This window comes from Eucalyptus grandis, chromosome 6, assembly GCF_016545825.1.
Source record: "Eucalyptus grandis isolate ANBG69807.140 chromosome 6, ASM1654582v1, whole genome shotgun sequence".
Lineage (NCBI taxonomy): Eukaryota > Viridiplantae > Streptophyta > Magnoliopsida > Myrtales > Myrtaceae > Eucalyptus > Eucalyptus grandis.
Window position 1 is genome coordinate 18,949,037 of NC_052617.1, and position 22,353 is coordinate 18,971,389.

General features: G+C 41.3%; 3 protein-coding genes across 4 annotated transcripts; 2 read left to right on the forward strand and 1 right to left on the reverse strand.

The window, feature by feature from the left end:
• Positions 1 to 1,573: 1,573 nt before the first annotated feature.
• On the forward strand, positions 1,574 to 3,526 carry LOC104448762 (zinc-finger homeodomain protein 5). Its single transcript, XM_010062653.3, has 2 exons — positions 1,574 to 1,896; positions 2,020 to 3,526. Exon 2 carries the CDS (start codon positions 2,326 to 2,328, stop codon positions 3,250 to 3,252), a length of 927 nt encoding a protein of 308 aa, XP_010060955.2. The 5' UTR covers positions 1,574 to 1,896; positions 2,020 to 2,325; the 3' UTR covers positions 3,253 to 3,526.
• Positions 3,527 to 6,579: 3,053 nt separating this feature from the next.
• On the reverse strand, positions 6,580 to 8,824 carry LOC104448763 (protein RADIALIS-like 3). Its single transcript, XM_010062654.3, has 2 exons — positions 8,401 to 8,824; positions 6,580 to 6,844 (listed from the first exon to the last, which is right to left on the reverse strand). The coding sequence occupies exons 1-2, from the start codon at positions 8,679 to 8,681 to the stop codon at positions 6,820 to 6,822; spliced, it is 306 nt and encodes a 101-aa protein (XP_010060956.1). The 5' UTR covers positions 8,682 to 8,824; the 3' UTR covers positions 6,580 to 6,819.
• Positions 8,825 to 16,742: 7,918 nt separating this feature from the next.
• LOC104448764 (pentatricopeptide repeat-containing protein At2g32630) lies at positions 16,743 to 22,151 on the forward strand. Of its 2 annotated transcripts, XM_010062655.3 has the most exons (3): positions 16,743 to 16,882; positions 17,053 to 18,244; positions 20,695 to 22,151. In XM_010062655.3, the coding sequence occupies exons 2-3, from the start codon at positions 17,144 to 17,146 to the stop codon at positions 21,745 to 21,747; spliced, it is 2,154 nt and encodes a 717-aa protein (XP_010060957.2). In that variant the 5' UTR covers positions 16,743 to 16,882; positions 17,053 to 17,143; the 3' UTR covers positions 21,748 to 22,151. The 2 variants fall into 2 exon arrangements, with proteins under 2 accessions (XP_010060957.2, XP_039170981.1); XM_039315047.1 differs by lacking the exon at positions 16,743 to 16,882 and having other exon boundaries at positions 16,890 to 18,244.
• The last annotated feature ends 202 nt before the right edge of the window (positions 22,152 to 22,353 follow it).

Below are 22,353 nucleotides of genomic sequence, written 5' to 3' on the forward strand. Positions count from 1 at the left end.
GTACCACGTTTAAGGGCAGACAAGGCAATGATTGAGCCTCATTAATGGAAAAGCTGAGATTTTGGCCGGGGAAGAAGGCGACGAAGAATCGAAAAAAGCTAAGAGAGCGAATCATGTGGATTGATGATCCTTCGAGTACCCGAAGATCTTTCGTCAACTTGTGTGGGGTCAAATGGATGATGAGTTGATATAAAAAAGAAAGTGCTCCCATGTGAATTGCGTTAACAAAATCGTGTTTGTTTGTTTGTTTTTTTTCCCTTTCCTTTCCACGCCCTCGTTTCACATGTTTTAATAAGATCAATGTCGGTTTCATTTTGTTCGAAGGAAAATTGTTTTTCAGAAAAATGATTTTCCGTTTTCTTCATGGATCGAACACAATAAGCCTGCACTTAAGGAGATTGACTTCTCCTTTTGATAAGAATGAGATTATTTTCCCTAAACCATCAAACATATAAAAGCTAACCATTTTTTCTTAAGAAACTCCCATGAAAAATATTTTCATTTATGATAAAGTTTCCGGTGAAGCAAATGCCAACCTTAACTTTAAAGTATAAAGTTTACCAGAAAGTTCTCGTTTTGTAAAGCACATGACTGCATGGAAATAATAATTTGAGGATAGCGGTACGGAGTTTTTCTAGGTTGCGCACGATCATTCCTTATATAGATTTTAGAACCAGCCCATCGTATGATTGACTATTAGCGGATCAAATCCAACTGTAGAGTATTAGACTAGCTTGTCAATTTGATCAAATACTCGCTCGTCACGCATATAGCTAAGGTCATGTCTAGATTGACTTTAATCCATAGGCAAATTACACCAAAAGAAAAAAACCCAAAAACAATGCTCATTGTAACATAAACAATTCAAACTTTTTTTTGTTATAAAAATCCCAATTTACACAAATATCTTCAACTTTTTCCATATCACAAAAATGTCCAAATATATACATGTGTGCCATATTCTCACTGATATAAGTTCAAGGTTTTTTATAGCACAAAAAAGAGTCTTTGGCATAGTGGCACAAAAAAGAAATTGTGATATTTATATCACAACATACATAATTTAGAATTTTTTTATGATACTAACTTGTAAGGTTTTACTCCTTAACTCTAAACACTTTGGCGTAAATGGTTTGACCTTTTTCTTTATTTCAATTTAAGTTTTTGTATAATATGTTAAGGATTTTCGGCATCCGTAGGAATTGAATAACATTTGGACATTTATCTTATGGACGCAAACTTCGGTATTTATATATAAAATGGCTTATTTATCGGGAAGAAAATTGGGGGGAAGGTTTTAAAGCCGAGAGTGCGAGACACTGTGCGGAGATAAGGAACAGAAAGGGACAATAATTAAGGAAGGGAAGGAGGAGGGAGGAAAGTGGGGCCCGCGTTGCAGGGCGTGGGAGAGGATGAACATGACTCTGTCGGTTCTTTTCCCATTTCTTCAGAGAAAAAAAACACCACCCCACACACACACAAAATAAAAGAAATAAAGAAATCAAAAATATTTAGGAAAAAAAAAGAAAAAAAGAAATTCTCTCTCTCTCTATCTCTATCTCTATCTCTATCTCTTTTATCTAGCAAAGGCGACTCTTTTCTTGGCTGGGCTTCACCTCAGGCAACCGAGCTGTCTCTTGTTGCTGCATCCGGAGTCGCTGGCTCGCCTTGTTGGGAGCACTGAAGCACGCCCCCACAAAGAACCCATCTCTCTCTCTCTCTCTCTCTCTCCCTGCTTTCTCTCTCTACTTTCTCTCTGTATGCTGTGGCCATTGGAGATGATGCTCGAGCCCCAGCTCCGGCCGCGATGAGGAAAAGCTGCTGCTGGCTTTTGTCTTCTTTGCCCTCCTACCGCCTCTTCCGCCCACCACCAGATTCAGAGCCCCATCTGCGCGTGTGAGTCTCCCCACCCCCCACCATATCCTTCCCCTTCTCTCTCTATCTCTCTCTGTGTTCTCTCTCTCTCTCTCTCTCTCTCTCTCTGGGTCTGATGCAAATTACCAAGCTACTTGTTGTCAGACTCACATATCCCCACGCCGAAGCTGGCTGACTCCCTCCCTTCCGTTATCAGCGAGTTCTGTACTTTGTTGTGCTGAATTCTTGCTCAGCGAGACACGGCCTACTTAGCTTGACCACCCCTCTCTCTCTCTCTCTCTCTCTCTCTCTCTCTGAGAGGGGGAGCTGGAAATCGAGGAAAGAAAAAAGGGTTTTGTTTTGGGAAGATTTTGTGAAAACAAGGAGCAAGTTTCGTGGGATCGAAGACCAAGGAAGAGAGAGAGAGAGAGAGAGAGAGAGAGGGGTGCAGTTTTCCATGAAAAGAGAGCAATGGAGCTCAAACCCCAAGAAGATGACGTCACGGCCCCGGTCTCCTCTCTGGGCTTCGCTCACTTCGCCCGCGACTCCAGAAGGATCGACAACGGTGCACCCGTTCTCGGCGCTGCTCCTCAAACCCTAGATGATCACCCCCCGCAGCAGCGCCCCATCTTGCACCCCCACCAACCCCACCCGGACGATGACGTCAAACCCGAGCGCGAGGACTCGAATCCGGATCCGGTCTCCTTCGCCTTCTCCCGGTCCTCCGCCCTCCCGGCCCCCGCCGGATCGAAGCCGAAACCCTCGCCGTCGCCCTCCGTCCGGTACCGGGAGTGCCTCCGGAACCACGCCGCCAGCGTCGGCGGGAGCGTCTACGACGGGTGCGGCGAGTTCATGCCGGCGGGCGAGGACGGGACCGCCGGGGCCCTCAGGTGCGCCGCGTGCGAGTGCCACCGGAATTTCCACAGGAAGGAGGTCGACGGCGAGACGCTGCATCTCTCCACGAGCTTCCGGCGGGGCCTGGTCCCCCCGCTCCAGCTGCCGCCTCCGCCGCTGGCGTCCCCGTATCAGAGGTACTCGGTGGGCGTCGTCCACAGCCCCATGGTGACGCCGATGAGCGTGGCCTTCGGCGGCGGCGGCGGGGGGAACGAGTCCTCCAGCGAGGATCTGAACCTGTTCGGCTCCGATCACCTGCACCGCCACGCGGCGACGGCGCCCCCGTTCTCGAAGAAGAGGTTCCGGACGAAGTTCACGCAGGAGCAGAAGGACAGGATGATGGAGTTCGCGGAGAGGGTGGGGTGGAGGATCCAGAAGCAGAACGAGGAGGAGGTGGAGAGGTTCTGCGGGGAGATCGGGGTGAGGAGGCAAGTGCTCAAGGTGTGGATGCACAACAACAAGAACAACGTCAAGAACAAGCAGCCGTCCGAGGAACCGGCGTGACCCATCTGCTGCAAAACCGGGGGTTGAAGACGAAGGTGCAAACTTTCTTTTTTTTGAGGTGAGAGGCTCCAAACCGATCGCTCCGCGCGCGTGCGTCTTGCGTAGAGTTAGTAAAAGATTTGTCGATCTGATGGGTCGTCCATGTTTTTAGTCAGCAATCTGATGATGAACCAGTGTAATCTGTAGTAGAACCCTGCAAAATTCTTTGCTTGTTGATGGGTTTTAGTGCTTTAGTTAATATTTCGGGCCTGGCAGATGTGCTTGACGAGCTTGATCTTCAGTCTGCAAAACCTCTCTCTCTCTCTCTCTCTCTCTCTCTCTCTCTTCCTGCATTCGACTACGTTCTTCTAGGGAAGAAGATGATGATGAAACATGGGTTCTTGTTCATTTAGCTGCTGAGCGATCGGCAAGATTCATCTGGGTCGTGTTCAAAACCGATTCAGAAGGTTTTGTCGAAACGCATTAATGGGGGTAACGCCGGATTTGTCAATGCTTAGGCGTAATCTTCGAAATGGATTAGGTTAGGTTTAGGACAGTATATCCTTTCAGCTCGTATTCTGTCTTTCTCAGCGCTATAGCTACAGCAGCATCTCTCTCTCGTATCTCCAATGTTGGGAAATCGGGCCTCGTGCCCGCACGAGTTCATGTTTCATCATTTAGGCTCGGGTCGTACCTGTGCAAAAGTCCTGAGATTGATGGTGGGCAATGTCTCTTTCCCGGAAGCGGTTTGGACAGAACAGTAATCGAGCATATGGCCAAAAGAGAGAAAAGAAAGAGAGTTGGGCATTTTGCGCAAAATATTTTTAGCCGTGTTTGGGAAAGGAAAGAAAACGGGGAGGAACGAAAGCTTTGTGGGAAATTATGGGGAAAAAAATTAAACTTTTCATAAGGAGAAGAGGAGAAAATTGAAAATCTTGTATTAACATATCCCGCATCACTTCTAGTTCATATGCTCTTTATGCATATATTATCTCCTCTTATTATTAATTTAAGTTTTTTGAGCGGATTTTCTAATGTAGTGTTGGGATCATGTCATATGTCGTTCATAATCATCTAATTTACTAGTTATTTTGGCATATGCTCTTTTATATATATATATATATATATATGATCTCATCTTCTTATTAATTTAGATTTTTAATAAGAATTTTCGATTGAATTTTTTAATATGGTGACGGAATCATGTCATAAGTCGTGCTAATCATCCTATTTAGTAGTTATTTTGGCCTTCGATGGAAAAGTATATTGATTTGTGGAAAACGTAAAGAGCGATTGTGATTTCTGAGGCATATGACTGGAAATTCATGTTTAGTGTTTCGCGAAACATTGAACATAATTGAATGCGATAAATTAGATAAAACAATTTATTTTATTGAATTCGTTCTGCCAAAGGCCTTCAGGTACAAAATCAGAATCTACATAATTTTCCTGGAGTAGTTCTTCTTATTCTTAGCTACCAAAGGAGAATTTAACTCCTTCCATAGGATATGCTTAGCTACTTCGCTAGAGACATCCCTCAGGCAAGCTTGGCAATAATTTTACCTATTAACTTACACAAGAACTGCAAAAATTAGGCATAAGTTTGCAGATTATTTGAGACATAAAAATGTGGGTTGAAGTGATTGTTCGCGTTCTCATGCTGCTTTGGTGCCGCCGCAGGTCCATAGTTGTTGCCGTCCGAGTTAGTGAAGCCGAGACCCCTGAATTCATCAGAAAGATTGACAAGAGTTCAACATTAGGAACAAACAAAACCAATCTCGAGAATTGCCGAGAGAGGAGCGATCAAATGTGTGTCGCTGATCGGGGGGGATGTTTTAGGATCGTACTTGAGTCTGCCGGTGAACCAATCAGTCCAGGAAGAGGCAGTGTCCTTAGCGTCCTCCGCCGCACCCGTCGCAGATGCGGCCATGCTCTCAGCGACGCCCTTTGCTGATGCCGCAGCCTGCCCCCACTGGTCCACCACCGGGGCAGACGGGTCCGCCTGCGCCTTCGATCGGATCACCACAACTAGGAGCAGCGAGAGCACGAGCGCCAGCGCGATCTTCGCCATCTTCTGCAACGTTTTTAACCTCCGGAGAAGGGGGCAGGAGCTTGTAGGGATTGGGTGCGAGAGCGAGAGAGAGAGAGAGCGCCAAAAAACCAAGGTGCTTTTTCCTTTTTGACAAGACGGAGGGAAGTGAACACGATTGATTTGGGAAGGGGTGAGATCTCGGCTAAGTATTTATAGTGCACTTTGGCTATTTTTAGGGGCGAAATTGGGACGGTGTTTGGACGGATGACGATGGGGTTTTCTTTTAATAGAGTCCAAATGGAGTGAAGGCCAGAGAGACCGGGAGAGACGAGAAGTGGGAATTGCCGAGAGCCGATCTTGACAATTTCACGTGTCTATTTTTGCATGCCCCTGTGGCCTTCCATGCACGAGAGCGCTTCGGGCGGATAGCAACGCTCCATTCGGCACCCCGCATTGGGGGAATCCCATGGTGCAGCACACGATCCTCGAGGACAAATGATCGATCCATTTGTGTATATAAATGCAATGAATTTGAAGTTTCGAATCCCATGATACCCATATTGAGAAAATCCCAAGGTGCAGCACATGATCCTTGAGGGTGAATAACGATTTTATAAATACAACTAATTTGAAGTTTCCAATCCCATGGTACCCCCATTGAGAAATCCCCCGTCTTGCTCAAGCATAGCAGAAGTGAGCGTTGCGATGTTGATTTGTTCATGGCTCCCGTTGAATTTTCCGAGAAGCACGTATGGTGAATAATTGTACTTCGGACTCTTCTCATCATCCTCATAAATACAAGAAAACCGACCAAAAACGGAAATGTAGGCAGCCTGGAAATTTTACCGTAGGAAAAAGGCAGACAAAGAAAGACGGATGGAAAAGTTTGCGTTGGATCTTCACAAGCTATTATATATATTATTCAAGTACAACGTCTTTTGTATCCTAAGGTAGCTCGGATGGCACCACGCTGGCACAACGAGGGTCGCGGGTTCGATTCCCGGCATCTCGATTCCTTGAACTAAGTTTTTCTTCTGGTCTCTTTTCTTTTCTTTTTGGGTTGTGTGTATTTGCACTGGTTTATCACCAGGAGCATCTGGTGATCAACTCCGTTTCGCTTTCACCGTGCACTAATCATTAAATTGCGTTTTGATTCTCGCGAACCGTCCGAATATTTTGCTACAGGTCTTCAATCGTGGTTTAGAGTTGTGTTGGATCGCTTTTATGAAGTTTGTGCGAGTTGTTTATGCGAGTCAACGATTGGTTTCTAGATGCATCAAAGAGAGGACGAGACAGAGAGCACCATAATATTCCTCTTTGCGAAAGAAGATAAAATTTAAGCAGTTCTTCATAGGTACAAAGTTTGACAGACAAACAGTGAGTAGTAGTACATGGCATTATCGCTACGGGTTGGCGGCATTTAGTAGAGAAACTTTTTAAGAAATTGAGGAAGGAGGAGAAGAGCAGAATCGCAGCCTTGGCGTCACCGGCTACTTAGGTCTTCCGCTTCTTCACAATTTACAGATCTTCCCCGGGGCGATTTCTTTCGCCTGTCATTAGATCTTGAGGTTCCTCAGCATCCTGCGCGAAAACAAGGCAGCAAGATGGAATGAACTTGAGAATCTCTGAATACCAAGATTAGTAGATAGGGACACCATGTCACTGCACTTGTAATGCCAGATTATCGCAGGAAAATGAATTTAAAGCACAGTCACATTATCGGTTCAGATCGAGTTCCGCGCCTTATTACAATTTTTTATGCATCAAGACTCAAATTGCCTGTCTGCACAAGCCTATCGTCTGCTGCAGATAATTCTGAGTTTATTAGCACATGTTTGCAGATATGTTCTCTTTCCTTTTTAGGTAAAAGGAACTACAATCCCCATGTCCTGAGGATCCTAGATGATTCAGGGAAGAGTGTGATGAATTTATAAGTAAAGGAAGAAAAAGAACAAGTGCTTTGGGATACTAGATCACCACCATATTGAACTGTATAAAAACAATAATGTATTTTAGTTTCGGCCAGAGGACAGAAATATGGGAGCATGTGCAAGAGATCTAGAAAAGAGGCAAGATTAGATTTCATGTGAGCATTCCCGCACGAACTAGAATAAGAAAATGGGCAGAAAGCGTTGGAAATCTGCGTAAACTAATAGAAAATTCGTCCTATTGGGTATTGCTGGCAGCAGAGGCTTGGAGCCTGAAAATCTAGGCACCAAAAAAGGGGAGGAAATGGAACTGGTGGCATCTTCACGAAACGTGGACAACTTAAAAGTCCACAAAAACAGTTAAATTTAAAGAAGCTGATGAGATTATCGTTGGTCCTTGCCCATTCCGATGCATCGCATCCATGTGCTCAAGCGTGTAAAAAGAGAACGTTGCGCTTGTCTCATTGTCTGTCAAAGATAAAAACTTGGGCAATTTCATGCTGAGTCACTAGTCCTACTGTCCTAGAAAGTTGGTGAAACCGAACCGGTATTGCAGAACAATTTGCAAAGAACCTTGTGATCGGTTCTTGCACGAAGCTGCTCCTACTGGGTGAGCCTGCTCTATGGTTCATGGCGATGAATGACAACACATGTACCAAAAGAGACCGGTCCACATTATATTTACAGAGAACCCTTTTTTATAGAAGCAGGGACGTTCTTGATGCAGTGGGGGTTGCAGAAGAAGAGTAGGCCTACGGTCATTTACTTAAAAAGCCGATATGCAAAGCAAAAGAGATTAAAAATTTAGCCCTTTTACAACCCAATTCATCTAAAACCGTCGGATCCTTTTGTGGACCTCGAACTCGGACCCCTATGATCTTGCATTGGGGATGAATTGGGCGCACATGCACCCGGAATCACCCAAGAAAAAACCTCGCCTTTACAGTTGCAGATCACTTCGGTGAAAGATGAATTACATAGGAGCACTTGCCAAGTGGGGGGCAAAAGCGCATGTCATCCATCCAACACGTCCGCAAAAAAGAGGTTTCTTTTCCGGCCGAGGAGGAGGTGTGCTAAAGACCCTTCGAACCTCATGCAGTCATGAACAGCTGTAGAGCTATTCGAGTGCGAAAAAGGCAAAAGACACGGGCGTGGTCGCCGATGTATGATGAATGCTAACAGTGTCAGTGTGTTGTCGTCGCACATTACCTCTGCTCGTCAGCCATGGCTCTGCTGGTGCCGTAGGAGGCAGAGGAGGCCCGGTACTTGGGCAAGGGGACCTGGCCGGACTCAATGGACATGACGTCCTGCACGAGCATGTCATAGCGCCGCTTCACTTCCTCCGCGGACTTGTTCCCGCCGACCGCCCGGGCCACGTTGTGCCACCGGTCGGGAGTGTCCTTGTCGTACAAGGCCAGCGCCCTCTCGAACATCTTGTTCTGCATAGGCGTCCATGAGGAGGAGCTGTGCGAGAGCGAACTCGATGCCATTTTCCTGATCTCGGGTTTCTGGGCCTGAAAGGAAAGCGAGAGGAAGAGGATGTCAAAGGAAAAGGACCTTTTCCTTTTTAAGTTGGGCGGTCGCGTTTTGCGTTCTTCTTGAGTAAGAGATGGTCGCCCTTGCTCCTTTTTATAGTGGAGAAGGATGAAAGAGAGAGAGAGAGAGAGAGAGAATGGTGGGATCTTGCAATTTGCAGAATCTCTTTTCTTCCCTGTTTCTTCTTTTCTTCCTCTCTCTCTCTGTGGAGATAAATATTATTGCAATATGTGATTCCTTCCCATAACAAGAAAAGCGGGTCGTTTCCAAAGTCCAATATAAATTCATCGAATCGCTTAATATATAAACCAATCTTAATATGCCCGACATTTTCCAATGACAAAATAATAATTGTATCTTTATAAAGTCCCTTTCTGGCCATTCTAGCAAGTGGGGTTTTTTGTTTTGAGCATTTTAGTAGAGATGGTGGGGATTAGGTCCTGAATTCCCAGAATCCAGCACACCGTGAGAGCCCTAAAAGATGCATGCCTTTATTACCGTGAGAAAACATTGGTCGGATCGGATAGGGGGCGTGTATATATCCTCGCGATCTCCAATCGTCCAGACGTGGGTGGCGGATATTCTTGTCTCGAACTTGTAAGCAACTTGACCCGATACCCTAGTTCGTTTAACTCGGACACTGAAATTTGTTCTCCCGCGATGCATTAGAGATTACTATCATCTTGAATTCTTTGAGGGGAGGAGAGGACATCTCCAGGAGGGCGAGGATAAGGTTCAGCAGCCAGATGGGGTTCTCTTATCATGACGTATTTAGGCATAAAATCTTTGGCCGAAAAGCTGTCATGTGGACTGGGAAGATTTACTGGTATCAAAATTGTGTGGAGCAAGAGAAGTCAAGATGACGATGCATGATGTCAAAGGGAGAAAAAAAAACACCAAGATTCTGCACTCCAGTAACAGGATCTGGATTCTCTTCTCTTCTCTCTCCCAATGCTCGACAGAAATTTTCACATCAGATCTCTATGGAAAGATGAACTCGCCTGGCGTCATCATCCAAATAAGGTCGTAACGCGCACATCGAAAGGTGGTTTGCGTTGGGGATCACATCTTTCGCCATGTATTCGAACTGGATTCTGGGTTTTTTCCCCTTCTCGCGTTCGAGCAGAGATTACCACTATCATTTCATTTTTTTTCTGATCTTTTGAATTAGAACGAATATGAATTAACCCTCTGAATCGTGAAGTTGTCTTCAAGTCACGTGTGGCTGCTTTTATAGTTTCCCATCACCACTGAAAGCAATCCCAAAAATATCTTTCAGCCAGTGCCAGCCAGTGCCAGCCAGGGACGTAGGGGAGGCGTGTGAATGAAAAAAGTCAGTTCTGTTGTTTGGGGATTTGGTTCTTCTCCGCCTGCGGAGTCAAACTGGCGCGCTTGCTCTTTTTTAAGGTACATCGTCGTATCGTATAACTTGTTATCGTATTCCTTTCTGCCACGGAGAAGAAGATCTTTCATCTCTCTCGCTCTCTCTCCCCCTCTCTCTCGTGTAAGGAAACCTCTTGGATACTCTTGTGAGCTCGACTTTTCTTATTCATCATACGGGACCTTGACCGATATGATGCGTCGAATGAAGTAGACCACAATGAGAGCTGCTTAATCTAATATTGGATTTAAGTTGGGCTCTTGTGCATTGAGAACATCCAACACTAACATTGCTATTTGATCAATGGGCGAGCTGAATCAAATGCTAAACTCAAAATTCTAATCATTTCTACGTAAAAGAATGGGTTTTGGTCGGGCCTAAATAGGCTTATGCGGGCGGGATCATGCTCAAGAAAGAAATTGCTTGCCTAGATTGCATTTCAAACCTTGTTGGCTTGGGAGCTTGAGCGGATCCAATGAGTCATGGAGCACATGATCGAGTTTATTTCTAGGATGCTAAATCACACATAATAATGTTGACATCACAACTTGCTTTTCCAATAGTAGGGTTTGAGTTTGAATATGGGAGTATAAGGTGCTACTTTGACAATCGAGTAGCAGAAGGTCTATTAAATACATCTTCTTGAAATAATAGTGAATCGGATCTAGAAGTCATGCAACTTTTATCAAAGTGCAATCAATTTTTAAAATATTTAAATAGAGTAATAGAATCATAAAACTCATATAATAAATTGACGCAATCAAATCTCCATGATGGCTTTGTTGTTTTTCATAGGAAAGAAATGTCTATGAGTCAATTTAATCATCTCTCCTAGATTGAAAACTGAGTTTGATATCCGAATACACACTGGAAAAATGTCATGATGAACACATAATCAGAACAGAAAAATCACATAAATCATAACGCATTCCCAAAGGTTCGAGCACTCCGGGCCGCAACATGTCACAATCTTTTGATTTGAGAGGAGTTACAAGACTCGTAACACCAATTCGAAAAGTTATTTAAAGTGCTATGCTCGTGGCCAGATTGGGAATCGGTTTCAAGGCTGTTTTCAACATGCTTTGGGGTCATTTTCCTCCATCTTTTTTTGGGTCCTTTTCAGGACTACCTTTTACACATGCGTTATTTCTTCTAATGGCTTATGTTTTAGCGGACTTAGTGTTTTCTTGAGAGACCAATATGGTCCTTGCTATAGTTATTTGCAGATTACTCAATAATTTCTTCCCCTCTTGCATATACTTTAGCAAAAAAATGGCTGAAATTATAAATGCAGAAGAACAAAATAAAAAATTTCATGGAAAACTCAAAAAAACACAAGAATTTTGAGACGTAAATGAAAATGATACTCGCATTCAAAGAACCATAATTATCGTGGATCCACAGTCGAGGGTCAATGGTTATTTCATTGACCATATAAATCCCTGGTGAATCGATAGAAATTTCTAAATATTGTCGTTAGTACATGAGACCCACATTGTCCAATAACTTTTAGTAACAGGTGCATCTAAAGATACATGTCCTGGCCATTTAACTTATTATTGTAAACTTTTACTAGCAAAATTCAAGAAATGATTGAGATGGATCTGGAATCACATCTACCATGTTGCTAGTCGTAGTCCAACCGACGGCTATTCAGCAAAGTTCCGAAGATGGACACATCGAAGACAAGTTGCTTAGATCCCCAGTGCTGAACTTCCACAAGCATGGCATAACATTCAGGTAGATCGCTTGGAATCTGCCCCCAAGAAACAAAGAATCAAATTGTGGACATTTAGAATATCATGTTGCGTCATTGCTTGTACCGGTCGATATGGGTAGCAATGGCCACGAGGCAGGGCAATTGGAGGGGACACGTATTGGTACCTCTGATTTGCTTCGTTTGTTTATTTTAAGGTATATATATCACTTGCACGAAATATCTTATAGTTTAGATCGCCATACCACATAAGTTTTTATAATTCATTACCCACGTAATCTCATAAGTTATCTCAATAACGATAGCACATGAATAATTTAAAGCATAGTAATTTATAATTACAATGAAAAATTAATTAATTTCGTATCGTGTGTATATATAGATAGATAGTTATCTGATCAATATACATAGATTCCAAAAAATTAATGAAGAGTTTCTTTCCCACCCGAGGCACGGTGCCTAGCAAGTCTCCCCGTCCCTTGCGGGGATGTGACCTATTCCACCCTTTTAACAGTGCACGAGGCGGAAGGGGGATCGCAATCCCCCCGCTCCTCCCCGATCCATGTTGATGCCTAAATATGTACTTCTCTTTTCTTTCTTTTTTGTTCTTTTTATTTTATTTTATTTATCAAGGCAATAGTTTTGCTTTTCCTAAGTGGTCTTTTCCTGTGACTGGAGCTGATTTTACCAAAGCCTTTTTTATCAAAGATTCGAAGACCAAATTGACAAGGATTTAGATGCGAAACTGCAACATTAGACCAAAGGAAGAGGTGGAACTAAAAAAGAGAAGAAAAGGGCGTGGAACATAAATCGCACCTTGTACATACATACATCTACACATTCACACTCCTATACATAATTTATATATATATGAATGTCATTTATCTCACTTTTTACTTTTCAATATTTTAATGACAATACACATATATAGAGTGACTACCCATTGCAAAAGCACCCTTTTATCTCACTCCTCATAGCTACTAAATTTTTCCTAACGTTTCCTCAGCAAGATGAAAAATTATGAACACTAACATCGCGTAAATTTCTACTCTATTCTTTTCATGCAGCGGTACTTTATCTCCTGTCAGCTTATCGATGGACGGAAGATTCCATCGACCATCGAACACTTGCGGAAAAAGAAGTGGCGGAGGATGGATTCCTCGATCATGAGGTGACGAGTTTCGACTTTTCAAGCCTTATTCCCTCCATTCGCGTCATTTTTTTTTCATTAATTCACAAAGAAAATGACATATGTCAAACGAGTTTCTGGAAGGAAGAAATCTAATTGATGATAGGCGATACACCCTGGAGGATTTATGGAGCCCAGTAATAAACTCGTTTTGACCTTTGTCCTTCTCATCGCGAATAATTACCCCTCGTGATCTCATCGATTGGCCTATCTCATGGAGGATCTCATCTACGAATCTGTATAGATCAGGGTCAGAAAAGAAAAGTTCGATAAGTATGTCATTTCAAGTCAAAAAAGCATTGGATCCAAAGGACCACCTATCAAAAGGAACCATGGAATAAAGGAGAGCACTTTTGAAGAGAAAATAGATGTTCAAAAAGGTTCATTCTACTGAAAAGGAGCGACAAGGATCATCTTTGGCGATAATAGTGAAATATTCCCAGAGATAAGGAACAGACGCGTCAAGCACGAATTTTGATTGGCTTGCAAAGCTGTACATGCAAAGAATTCACCATTATTTTGTCAAAAAGTTGATAACAGTTTAAGTGATTTTTGGCAATCGGGTTAATACCATGAAAATCTAAAAAATTTGTACATCTATGACAAATTTATCATAAACTAAGTTTTTAGCCATCAAAAACTTCAAACGAGTACATTTGAGAGAAATTTACTCTTTATTAATTTCCATTAAATTGAATTAATATCACATAAAACTCAAAATCGATATATCTGTAATAAGTGAAATGGTGGAATCTCAAACCGATATACCTGTCAACTATCACATATCATGCAACCTAGCAGTTTGATTGTAAAATTTAACAAAAACTAATGAATGGTAACTTTGTTGCATATGTATCGGTTTGGGGTTTTTGGTGATTAAAAAATTAGTTTGGGATAAATTTGACATAAGTTTACTAGTTTGGGATTTTTCGTGATATTAACCCTTTAGCAATCCCTTAAAATATCTTAGATTGCGTTGTTAGAGCCTGCACATACATGCTGTGAATTAACCATAAAATTCCTCAATGTAATGGACTTTGTTTGTTTAGCGAAAAATTAATAATTTGAAAAATATATATTTAAAATGATTGGTTATATCTCTTAAAAAAATGAAAAAATGAAAAAAAAAAAAAAAATCATCGCCCGCGATAATATTTGGACATAGATTGTTATCGATAATGAAAATATTTTTCATTAAATAAATATTTTTAGTGATGCAATCAATCATTTTGGAAATTTTTTTTCTAGAAATCATACATTTTCCATAAAACAAATAGAGTCATAGTAGTAGTGTTAAGTTACTATCAGATTATTCCTATTTCATTCAAATCACTCTATCTCTAGAAAATAAATTTTATTACGGTCAAATAGCTTTCTACAGCCCTTAAGCAAGAAAAAATCTCGAGAAATGATAAGCGATATATGGCTTAAGCAAACGAATTTATTTAATTATGTCTGTAATGTCTATATTACATCATAAGTTATAAAGACTGGACCCCATTATGGGCCGGGTGATCCACGGGGCCCATCCCAAGGCCATGAAGATGAAGGTTCCGAGACAGATTTGGATGGGCATGGGTAAGCGCATAGTTCAAAGGCTCCGTCGTTCTGATTGGGCCGAAGACAAGGTAGCCTAGCCCGAAAGAAGAAGAAGAAGAGAAATACATACATACATACATACATACATACATACATACATACATACATAGGTATACAAATTGCGCTTGGTAAAAAGTCCTTTATAAGGCAAATTGCGTTTGGTAACAAAGCCCAGCTCGCAGCCTGTTGAGGTTGATTTGAATCAAACACATGATGCTACTATGCCTAAAGAAGATACGATGGAGAACGATTCTGAAAGTCCAGATGGTTCAAAAAGCCAATTAATTCAAGAAGAACAGGCCAAATAAGTGCTTGTTTGGTAATCATCAAAACAATGATTAATTCTAATTTTTGTTCTTAGGAATAGTTTGGGAACAAAATCGCGTTTCGTAAAATTTTTGTTTCTGGAAACAAATTTTTATTTTTTGTTTCTAGAAATAGATATGTAACAGAATCAATAATAAATAAATAAACAAAAAATTGATTCTTATTCAGGAAACAAATCTAAGAATCAAAATCAACTTTTCTTCTTTCATTTTCTCTTCTTCTTCTCTTTTCTTCTTCTTCATCGACTGCCATCTTGTGGTTGCCGTTCGCTACCGCCCGCCGCATGATACCACGAGCCACTTGCCGTCGTCCGCCGCCGATCATTGGCCATCGGTTTGGCAAGCTCACTAGAGGCAAGCCCAACCATCGGCGAGGCTCGGCCAACGAGAGCCGGCGTTGCTTTAGTGAGGTCGCCGGCCCTAAAGAAGAAGAAGAAATAGGAGAAAAAAGAAAAAAAATACAAAAATTATTTAAAAATTAAAAGAAATTGATTTGGAACAGAATCAATGAGTACGGTACCAAATGTAATTTTATTCCACGATAAAAAATTTTGGACAGTTACCAAACGGCTTAAAATGCTTAGAATTTGTTCTCGGAAACAGAATAAAAAAGAATCATTTCTGATCAAAATCTACTCCCGAAAACACAATCGTTACCAAACGCACCCTGAAAAGCCTTAATTTTGCACAAGGAAGAGGAATTTTTGACAGAAAAGATACCGTCGGCTTCAAGAGTTTTCATTCAAGGAAGCTTCAAGATGGATCTTGAGTGAACACGGTTGTCCTTCGGAGGTCACTGGCATGATGGATAAGCATTTTATATTCGGACATTTACCAAACATATGACGGCATTTTTTGTAATTTGAAAGATTTTTAATATCACCTTATCATATCTTATCTCAATCTATATTGAACGATCAAACTCAGTGTTTAAAGGCCTATTTAGTAATACTCCAATTTCTCACTATTCTTTGTTTTCGAAAACAAAAAGAAATAATAAAAATCTATTTAGTAAAGTCAACTAATTTTTCTTTTTGCTAAATAAATCGATGTACAGTAAATCAATTTGGAATAGAAACGAAAATTAGAAAAAAAAAAAACTTATTTGTTCCTAAAAATAATAATTATTTTATTTTATTTGATAAAGTCAACTAATTTTTTCCCAAAACAAATCAATGGCCATGAAATAGATTTGAAAGAGAAACAAGAAGTTAAAAAAAAAATTATTCCTAAAAACAATTGTTGAAACCAAATTTTTTTTTCTTCTTTTTCCTCCTCGAGTTAGTCATTAGGCCATAGTGAGGCTCGATCATCAACCTCACCAGGGGCCCACAAGGCTCCCCTTGAAGCTTGCGATAGGCTAGGGGAGGAAGAAGAGGAGAGAAAAAAAAATAGAAAATTATTAAAAAATTAAAAAATTCTATGACGCAAAACATAAGTCCTTACTCTATTTCAGGAGTATTTTTTTTTATGTAATTATCAAATACATTTAAATACTCGAAAACTCATTTAGGAACAAAACAAGAAAAACTAAATTCAAGTGAAAATTATTCATAACAGTAAAATTGTTATTAAACGCACCTTAAATTAAATGCATTTGCATTTCTCTACAACCCATTTTTAAAGCTAAATCAAATGCATCAATAATAACTCAAGATTTTTTTATATAAAGTATTAATATGAAATAAATAGGTCACGGATAATATTATTTTGGAGCATTACTTTGAGATTCTTGTTAGATGTTATCCCAAAATAAAATAAAATAAAATAAAAAGAGGAAGAAATCGGGGGAAAAGAAAAACAGCCGGAGCCCCTCACTAAAGCCCTAGCTAAAGTCTCAGGAGCAGCTCCTTCCTGCAACTCCCCTTCTTCTTCTTCTTCTTCTTCCTCCTCTTCTTGGTCGCTGAGCTCGCATTCATTGCAGATCGCGCCATCGATCGACGGTCAGTGCTCGGCCTCAAGCTTCAATTTTTCCCTCGCATACTCGCTTCTCGCTGCATGATCTCTTTCATTTCTTCCGATCGTCCGACAAATCTTTGTTTCGAGAATGTTTTTCCGGCGAAACATGTCTCCGTCGTAGTTACGGTCGTCCGTTTTCTTTCTTGCTGTACAGATACTTTGGTCCCCTCTCGTCTTCCGCTCATTAGCAGGTCGGTGTCCGTCGCGGCTGCCGAAAAAGTTCGTCTTTTTCCATCGTTGGGGACATGAATTTTAAGCATTTAGTGTCCGCCAGACGAACTATCGGTAGTTTATCTAGGCTGAACAATGAGAGGACGCTGTCGCAAATCGCGGGTTCTCGAAGAAGCGTCTTTCGCGTCCTCTCGCTGGTTTCTCCTTGTGGAGGTGAGCCGTATGGCGGTGGGAAGAATGCTTCCGTCGATGGCCCGAAACGGCCCGGTTTTAGTCTCGGCTTCGGTAGAAGCATCCACGCTCTGCGAGAAGGTAATGTGAGCGATTCAGAGGATGACGATGGAACCATGAATGAGTATTTGTCCCGTTTTGTCTGGATTATGCGCGGAAAGCTCAATGAAGCTTACCCAGATAGCGATAAGCAGACGGTCCATGGGATGCTGTTGATCATTGTCGAGAACGTGGTGGCCGAGATGGAAAAAGGTGGCCTGCAGGGTAAGCTCGGTGGGGACGCTTCCCTTCCTTCCCAAGATTTGAGTGAGGATTTGTGGAGAACAGTGTGGGAGGTCAGTAATAAGGTTTTGGAGGATATGGAGAAAGAGAGGAAGAAGGAAAAGATGAAGGGTTTTATGCAAGATGAGGAAGTTAAGGAAATGTGTAGATTTGCTGCTGAGGTGGGCATTCGTGGGGATATGTTGAGAGAGATGAGGTTCAAATGGGCGCAAGAGAAGATGGAGGAGAGGGAATTTTACCGAAGTTTAGAGCATTTAAGGGAAGAAGCACTGAAAGAGGATAAAGAAGATGAAGAGGACAGTGGCAAGGCTGAAGCTATTGGAGAAGATATTGCGGTTGGTGAGGCTACACCTGAGGTTGTTTCTCTTCCAAAAAGACAAGGAAAGTTCAAGTACAAGATTTATGGACTCGATCTTTCGGACCCAAAATGGGCTGAAGTGGCTGACAAGATCCATCAGTCTGAGGAGATCACTTGGCCACAGGAACCTAAGCCAGTTTCTGGTAAAAGCAAGCTTGTGACTGAAAAGATTATCTTGATGAAAGAGGAGGATGACCCTTCCCCACTTTTGGCTGAATGGGTGGAGCTTATGCAACCTAATAGGGTTGATTGGACAGCTCTCCTTGATAGACTGAAAGAACAAAATCCGCGCATGTATTTGAAGGTGAGGATTTTTCATCTTGGAATTTTAGTTTATAGTGATGGTATGCTAGTACTGATACTAGACCAAATAATCGAGGTGGGATAGCTTGCAGATTGTATTTCAGATTACCTGTTTCCATGATCTTTCTGGGAATTTGCTGTGTCTCTGCTGTCTTTGGATTGCAAATGCATATTATATTGTCTTATGGATGTTCCGCTTAAATTTTATATTGTCATTGAGTGTGAATTGCAAATCTGATGATTGGATAGGAAATGTAAGCAGAGAACTTGATTTTTACAGTCACCAAAGACAGTATAGGCCTGTTGTGACCAGACAACATGCAATTATGTCTTTCAGTGAAATATTTGGCTTGATGCATAGTTTTTTTTTTCCTCTTAAGTACATTAAAGAGCATCAAGGGGTGCCTTCCCTTTACAACCTAGACTTAAAAAAAGATCTAAAAGATTCTAGGACTGACTGAGTGTTCAAAGAACTACCACCACAATTCAAAACAATAAAGTGGTAGGCAAATTGTTATTTACAACAATTATAGAATTTCCCTCATTTTTGAAAGGCCTCCCATATCTTTCCTTCTGCATAACCAGGAAAATTTCAGATTTACAACCTATTTCTTTCCACTGCTAGGGGCATGTGAGTCCAAATGTTCAGCTTCGGAAGCGCATTTACCTCAAGTCCTTTTACCTAGCAGCACTTTTGCACTGTTTCTTAATAATTTATGAAAGGGAATCTCAAGCATCATTCAAGAGTACCATCTGGTTCTTGCTCTGAAGGCTAGGGCTAGTGCTTATCTGAGACACAACTTGTGGTACTTTGTATTTTGTAGGTTGAGAGCTGCACGCTTTCTGCAGTGCTTGGTTCCTGCTGATTTCTTCTCCCTGTGCCAAGTAGAGTCTGTACGTATCACCTTTTTATTTTTGGACGGGAAGTGTGTATCACTTGAGATAGATGATAAGTGCTCACTTATTCTAATAATAGTGAAGAAGTGAAAAATATGTATTAAAATCCATTGTATTAGGATCCATTGTTCTCTCAAACAGATAAGCCTTTGTACAAATTCACCTTCTGATATTTCAACAGTAGAATATACATCAGAGAGCATCTTCTTGAGGAATTTCGTCACTGCTGTGGTTGGGTCGTTGGTTGAGTCTTATCTTACTGAATATTTACTAAATGGGGAAAAGGTTTGGCCTTAGGGGTGTCCACCTTCGTGATTGTGACGATCCAAGAGATCTTGGGTTTGATTTCAATCCTTTCCCTCTCCCTACTGCCCTCTCAAACTATACTCAGATAGAGGATGCTTCTTCCTTGAAGGAGTGACGTACTCTGAAGCATATTTCATGTGGATATTACCACTAGCTTGCTTCCTCTTGCTGCCCAAGGAACTTCATAAGCACTATCCATTCTATAAAGACATTAGAAGGGAATAAAGGAGCATGTCAATAAGCGTAGTCTAAATAAGATTGCCATTTTCCCCTACCAGTTATACTTCCATTTAGTGGTAACTTCAAACGTATATTATCTAAACTGGGTATATTGACTTATTGATGAAATTAATAGTCTAAATCTAAATGATAAAGTGATTTCATAAGTACATTCTGTCAACAAATTGTGACATCTAACAAAAACTATAATTTTTGTATTTTGACAATTAGGCAATTCTGTTTTTCTTTTTGGTTTTATCTTTGTTCTATCTTTGTTCATTTCGCCATCGGTTAAAGGTTTTACTCTGAACTGTTTCAGTTTTCTGAATGATAATAACTAAAGACTAATGAAAAACTCTAGAAGAGTACTAAAAGCGACTTTAGTTTTCTAATTTATCTCTATATTTAAGCTTTAAAGAAACTCTTTTTGTAGACTTTGAGTCTAATAAAGCTCCAAAAGAAGTATGCAGGGGGGAACTTTTGTTTCCTTTAACATCTCCATAAGCCATAAAAAAACTGTCGCTAACTTTGTTCTTAAACCTCAAGAAGAAGAAATATGTTTGGCTATTTATGTTTCCTTTTTGTTTATCATTGATTGCTACATCTTTTAATCATTGTGAAAGGTGACAGAGCTGTCACAAACTGGGAGGGCCACGTGTCAACTCAGTAACTTTCCACTGTGCTGCAAAATACATATGCAGTATTACATTGGATTAGATTAGATCAGTTGGAGCAAAATTTCAGTAAGGGAAATACCTACTTTTGCAAGGGTTGATTGTCTATCTGACATCAATATTCTTAAATGAATGAAATTCGAGAAGAAACACTCACCTGACCCTCACTGCACTAAGCTCATCCATTGTGACCCATTTGCATCTTAAAAAGCCTGTCCTTGCTAGTTGAAAGTTTAAAGCTTTACCGAGGGCCTCTTTTTAATTACAGTACTGCAAAGGGATTTGCCATCTGTGGACCTGCTTATTTAAAGTTCAGCATCTCGATCCGGTAACTTTTGAGTATTTTGGCATGTAGGTAGCAGAACATTTATTGAATGAAGAGTCTTTCCAAGCAAATGTCCGTGATTATTCGAAGCTTATTGATGCCTATGCTAAAGATGGCAGCCTTGAAGATGCAGAGAGAATCCTCAAGAAGATGTATGAAAATGGTATCCCACCAGATATTCTGACAGCTACCATTCTCGTTCACATGTATTGTAAGGCAGGGAAACTTGACCGAGCTAAGGAAGCATTTGAAAGTTTAAAGGAACAAGGCTTCCGACCAGACATGAAGATCTACAACTCGATGATCATGGCTTATGTAAATGCTGGTCAGTTAAAGATGGGTGAGATCTTAATGAGAGAGATGGAGGCGAGAGACATGAAAGCCTCAGAGGAGATTTACATGGCATTGCTTAGGTCATTTGCCAAAAATGGTGACGTTGATGGAGCCAGCAGGATCACTACTACCATGCAGTTTGCTGGGTTCCAGCCAAGTTTAGAGTCTTGCTCATTGCTTGTTGAGGCATATGGGCGGAAAAATGAACCAGATATGGCAAGAAACAATTTTGATTACATGATAAAACTGGGACTTAAGCCTGATGACAGGTGTACAGCTAGCATGATTGCGGCTTATATGAAGGCAAATTATCTGGATAGGGCCTTGAATCTTCTATTGCAACTGGAAAAGGATGGTTTTGAACCTGGAGTCCATACTTATGCCATCCTTTTAGAGTGGTTGGGAAGGATGCAATTGATCGATGAAGCAGAGCAAGTATTGGATAAAATAGCACTGCAAGGTGAGGCTCCTCCTTTTAAGGTTCACTTAAGCCTCTGCGACATGTACTCGAGGGCTGGCATGGAAAAGAAGGCTCTTCAAACTCTTGGTGCTATTGAGGCTAAGAAGGAGCAGTTGGGATTGGATGATTTTGAAAAAGTTGTGAATGGGCTTATAGCTGGTGGCTTCATTCAGGAAGCTGAGAGGATGCATGCATTGATGCAAGCACAGGGTTTTGCGCCATCGGAGTCACTTAAGGTCGCTTTGATGGCATCTCAAGCTTTTGGCCGCAAGAGACCTGGTATAAGATAAGAGCTGCTGGTGCGACTGTTGTATTGCAAGCGTTTGGCCAGATGACTAAGCATGCTCAGGACTCCTTATAATGGCTGGATTAGTCAACTGGGTTGAGTTGAACACGTGAGGTCATGGAATGTAGCCAATCAAACTATGGAGTGTCCATGGTATCATGAGCTCTGCTTTGTTTGTAATCTTAGGAGGATTCACATTTTATTTTGCCTGTTTTGCTTCTTCCATTCTGATGGTCCAGTGATTTAGTTGGACAGGTTTTTGTATCCGTAATTAGGGCAAGGTTGTTTTGGCACACTCCATCTTATAAGGCTCAAAATAGCTCACATTTTGCGTCTCTTTAGGGAACGAAAATAATCAGATTGATATCTCTAATCTCTATACAGATTCGGGCTTCAGCTTTTCGCGAATTTCCCTTTTCTAATTATTCCTTGTGACTGCTACAGATGGAGATATAGTTTAGCAAGCAATTGTGTCGAATCCGATGCCATACTGCAGTATGCATTCCCCACCGGTTGTGCCAAGCAGCTGAAGAGACATTGAAAAATCGTACGAACTCTAGCAGAAAAGAGGGAAGCTTTATAATATATGACGCGCTTGCGAACGTGTATT

Coding starts and splice junctions, on each gene's coding strand:
- LOC104448764 (XM_010062655.3), top strand. CDS start 17,144: ATGAATTTTAAGCATTTAGTGTCCGCCAGACGAACTATCGGTAGTTTA. Junction 18,245..20,694: donor ATCCGCGCATGTATTTGAAG/GTGAGGATTTTT, acceptor TTTGGCATGTAG/GTAGCAGAACATTTATTGAA.
- LOC104448762 (XM_010062653.3), top strand. CDS start 2,326: ATGGAGCTCAAACCCCAAGAAGATGACGTCACGGCCCCGGTCTCCTCT.
- LOC104448763 (XM_010062654.3), bottom strand. CDS start 8,681: ATGGCATCGAGTTCGCTCTCGCACAGCTCCTCCTCATGGACGCCTATG. Junction 6,845..8,400: donor GCCATGGCTGACGAGCAGAG/GTAATGTGCGAC, acceptor GTTTTCGCGCAG/GATGCTGAGGAACCTCAAGA.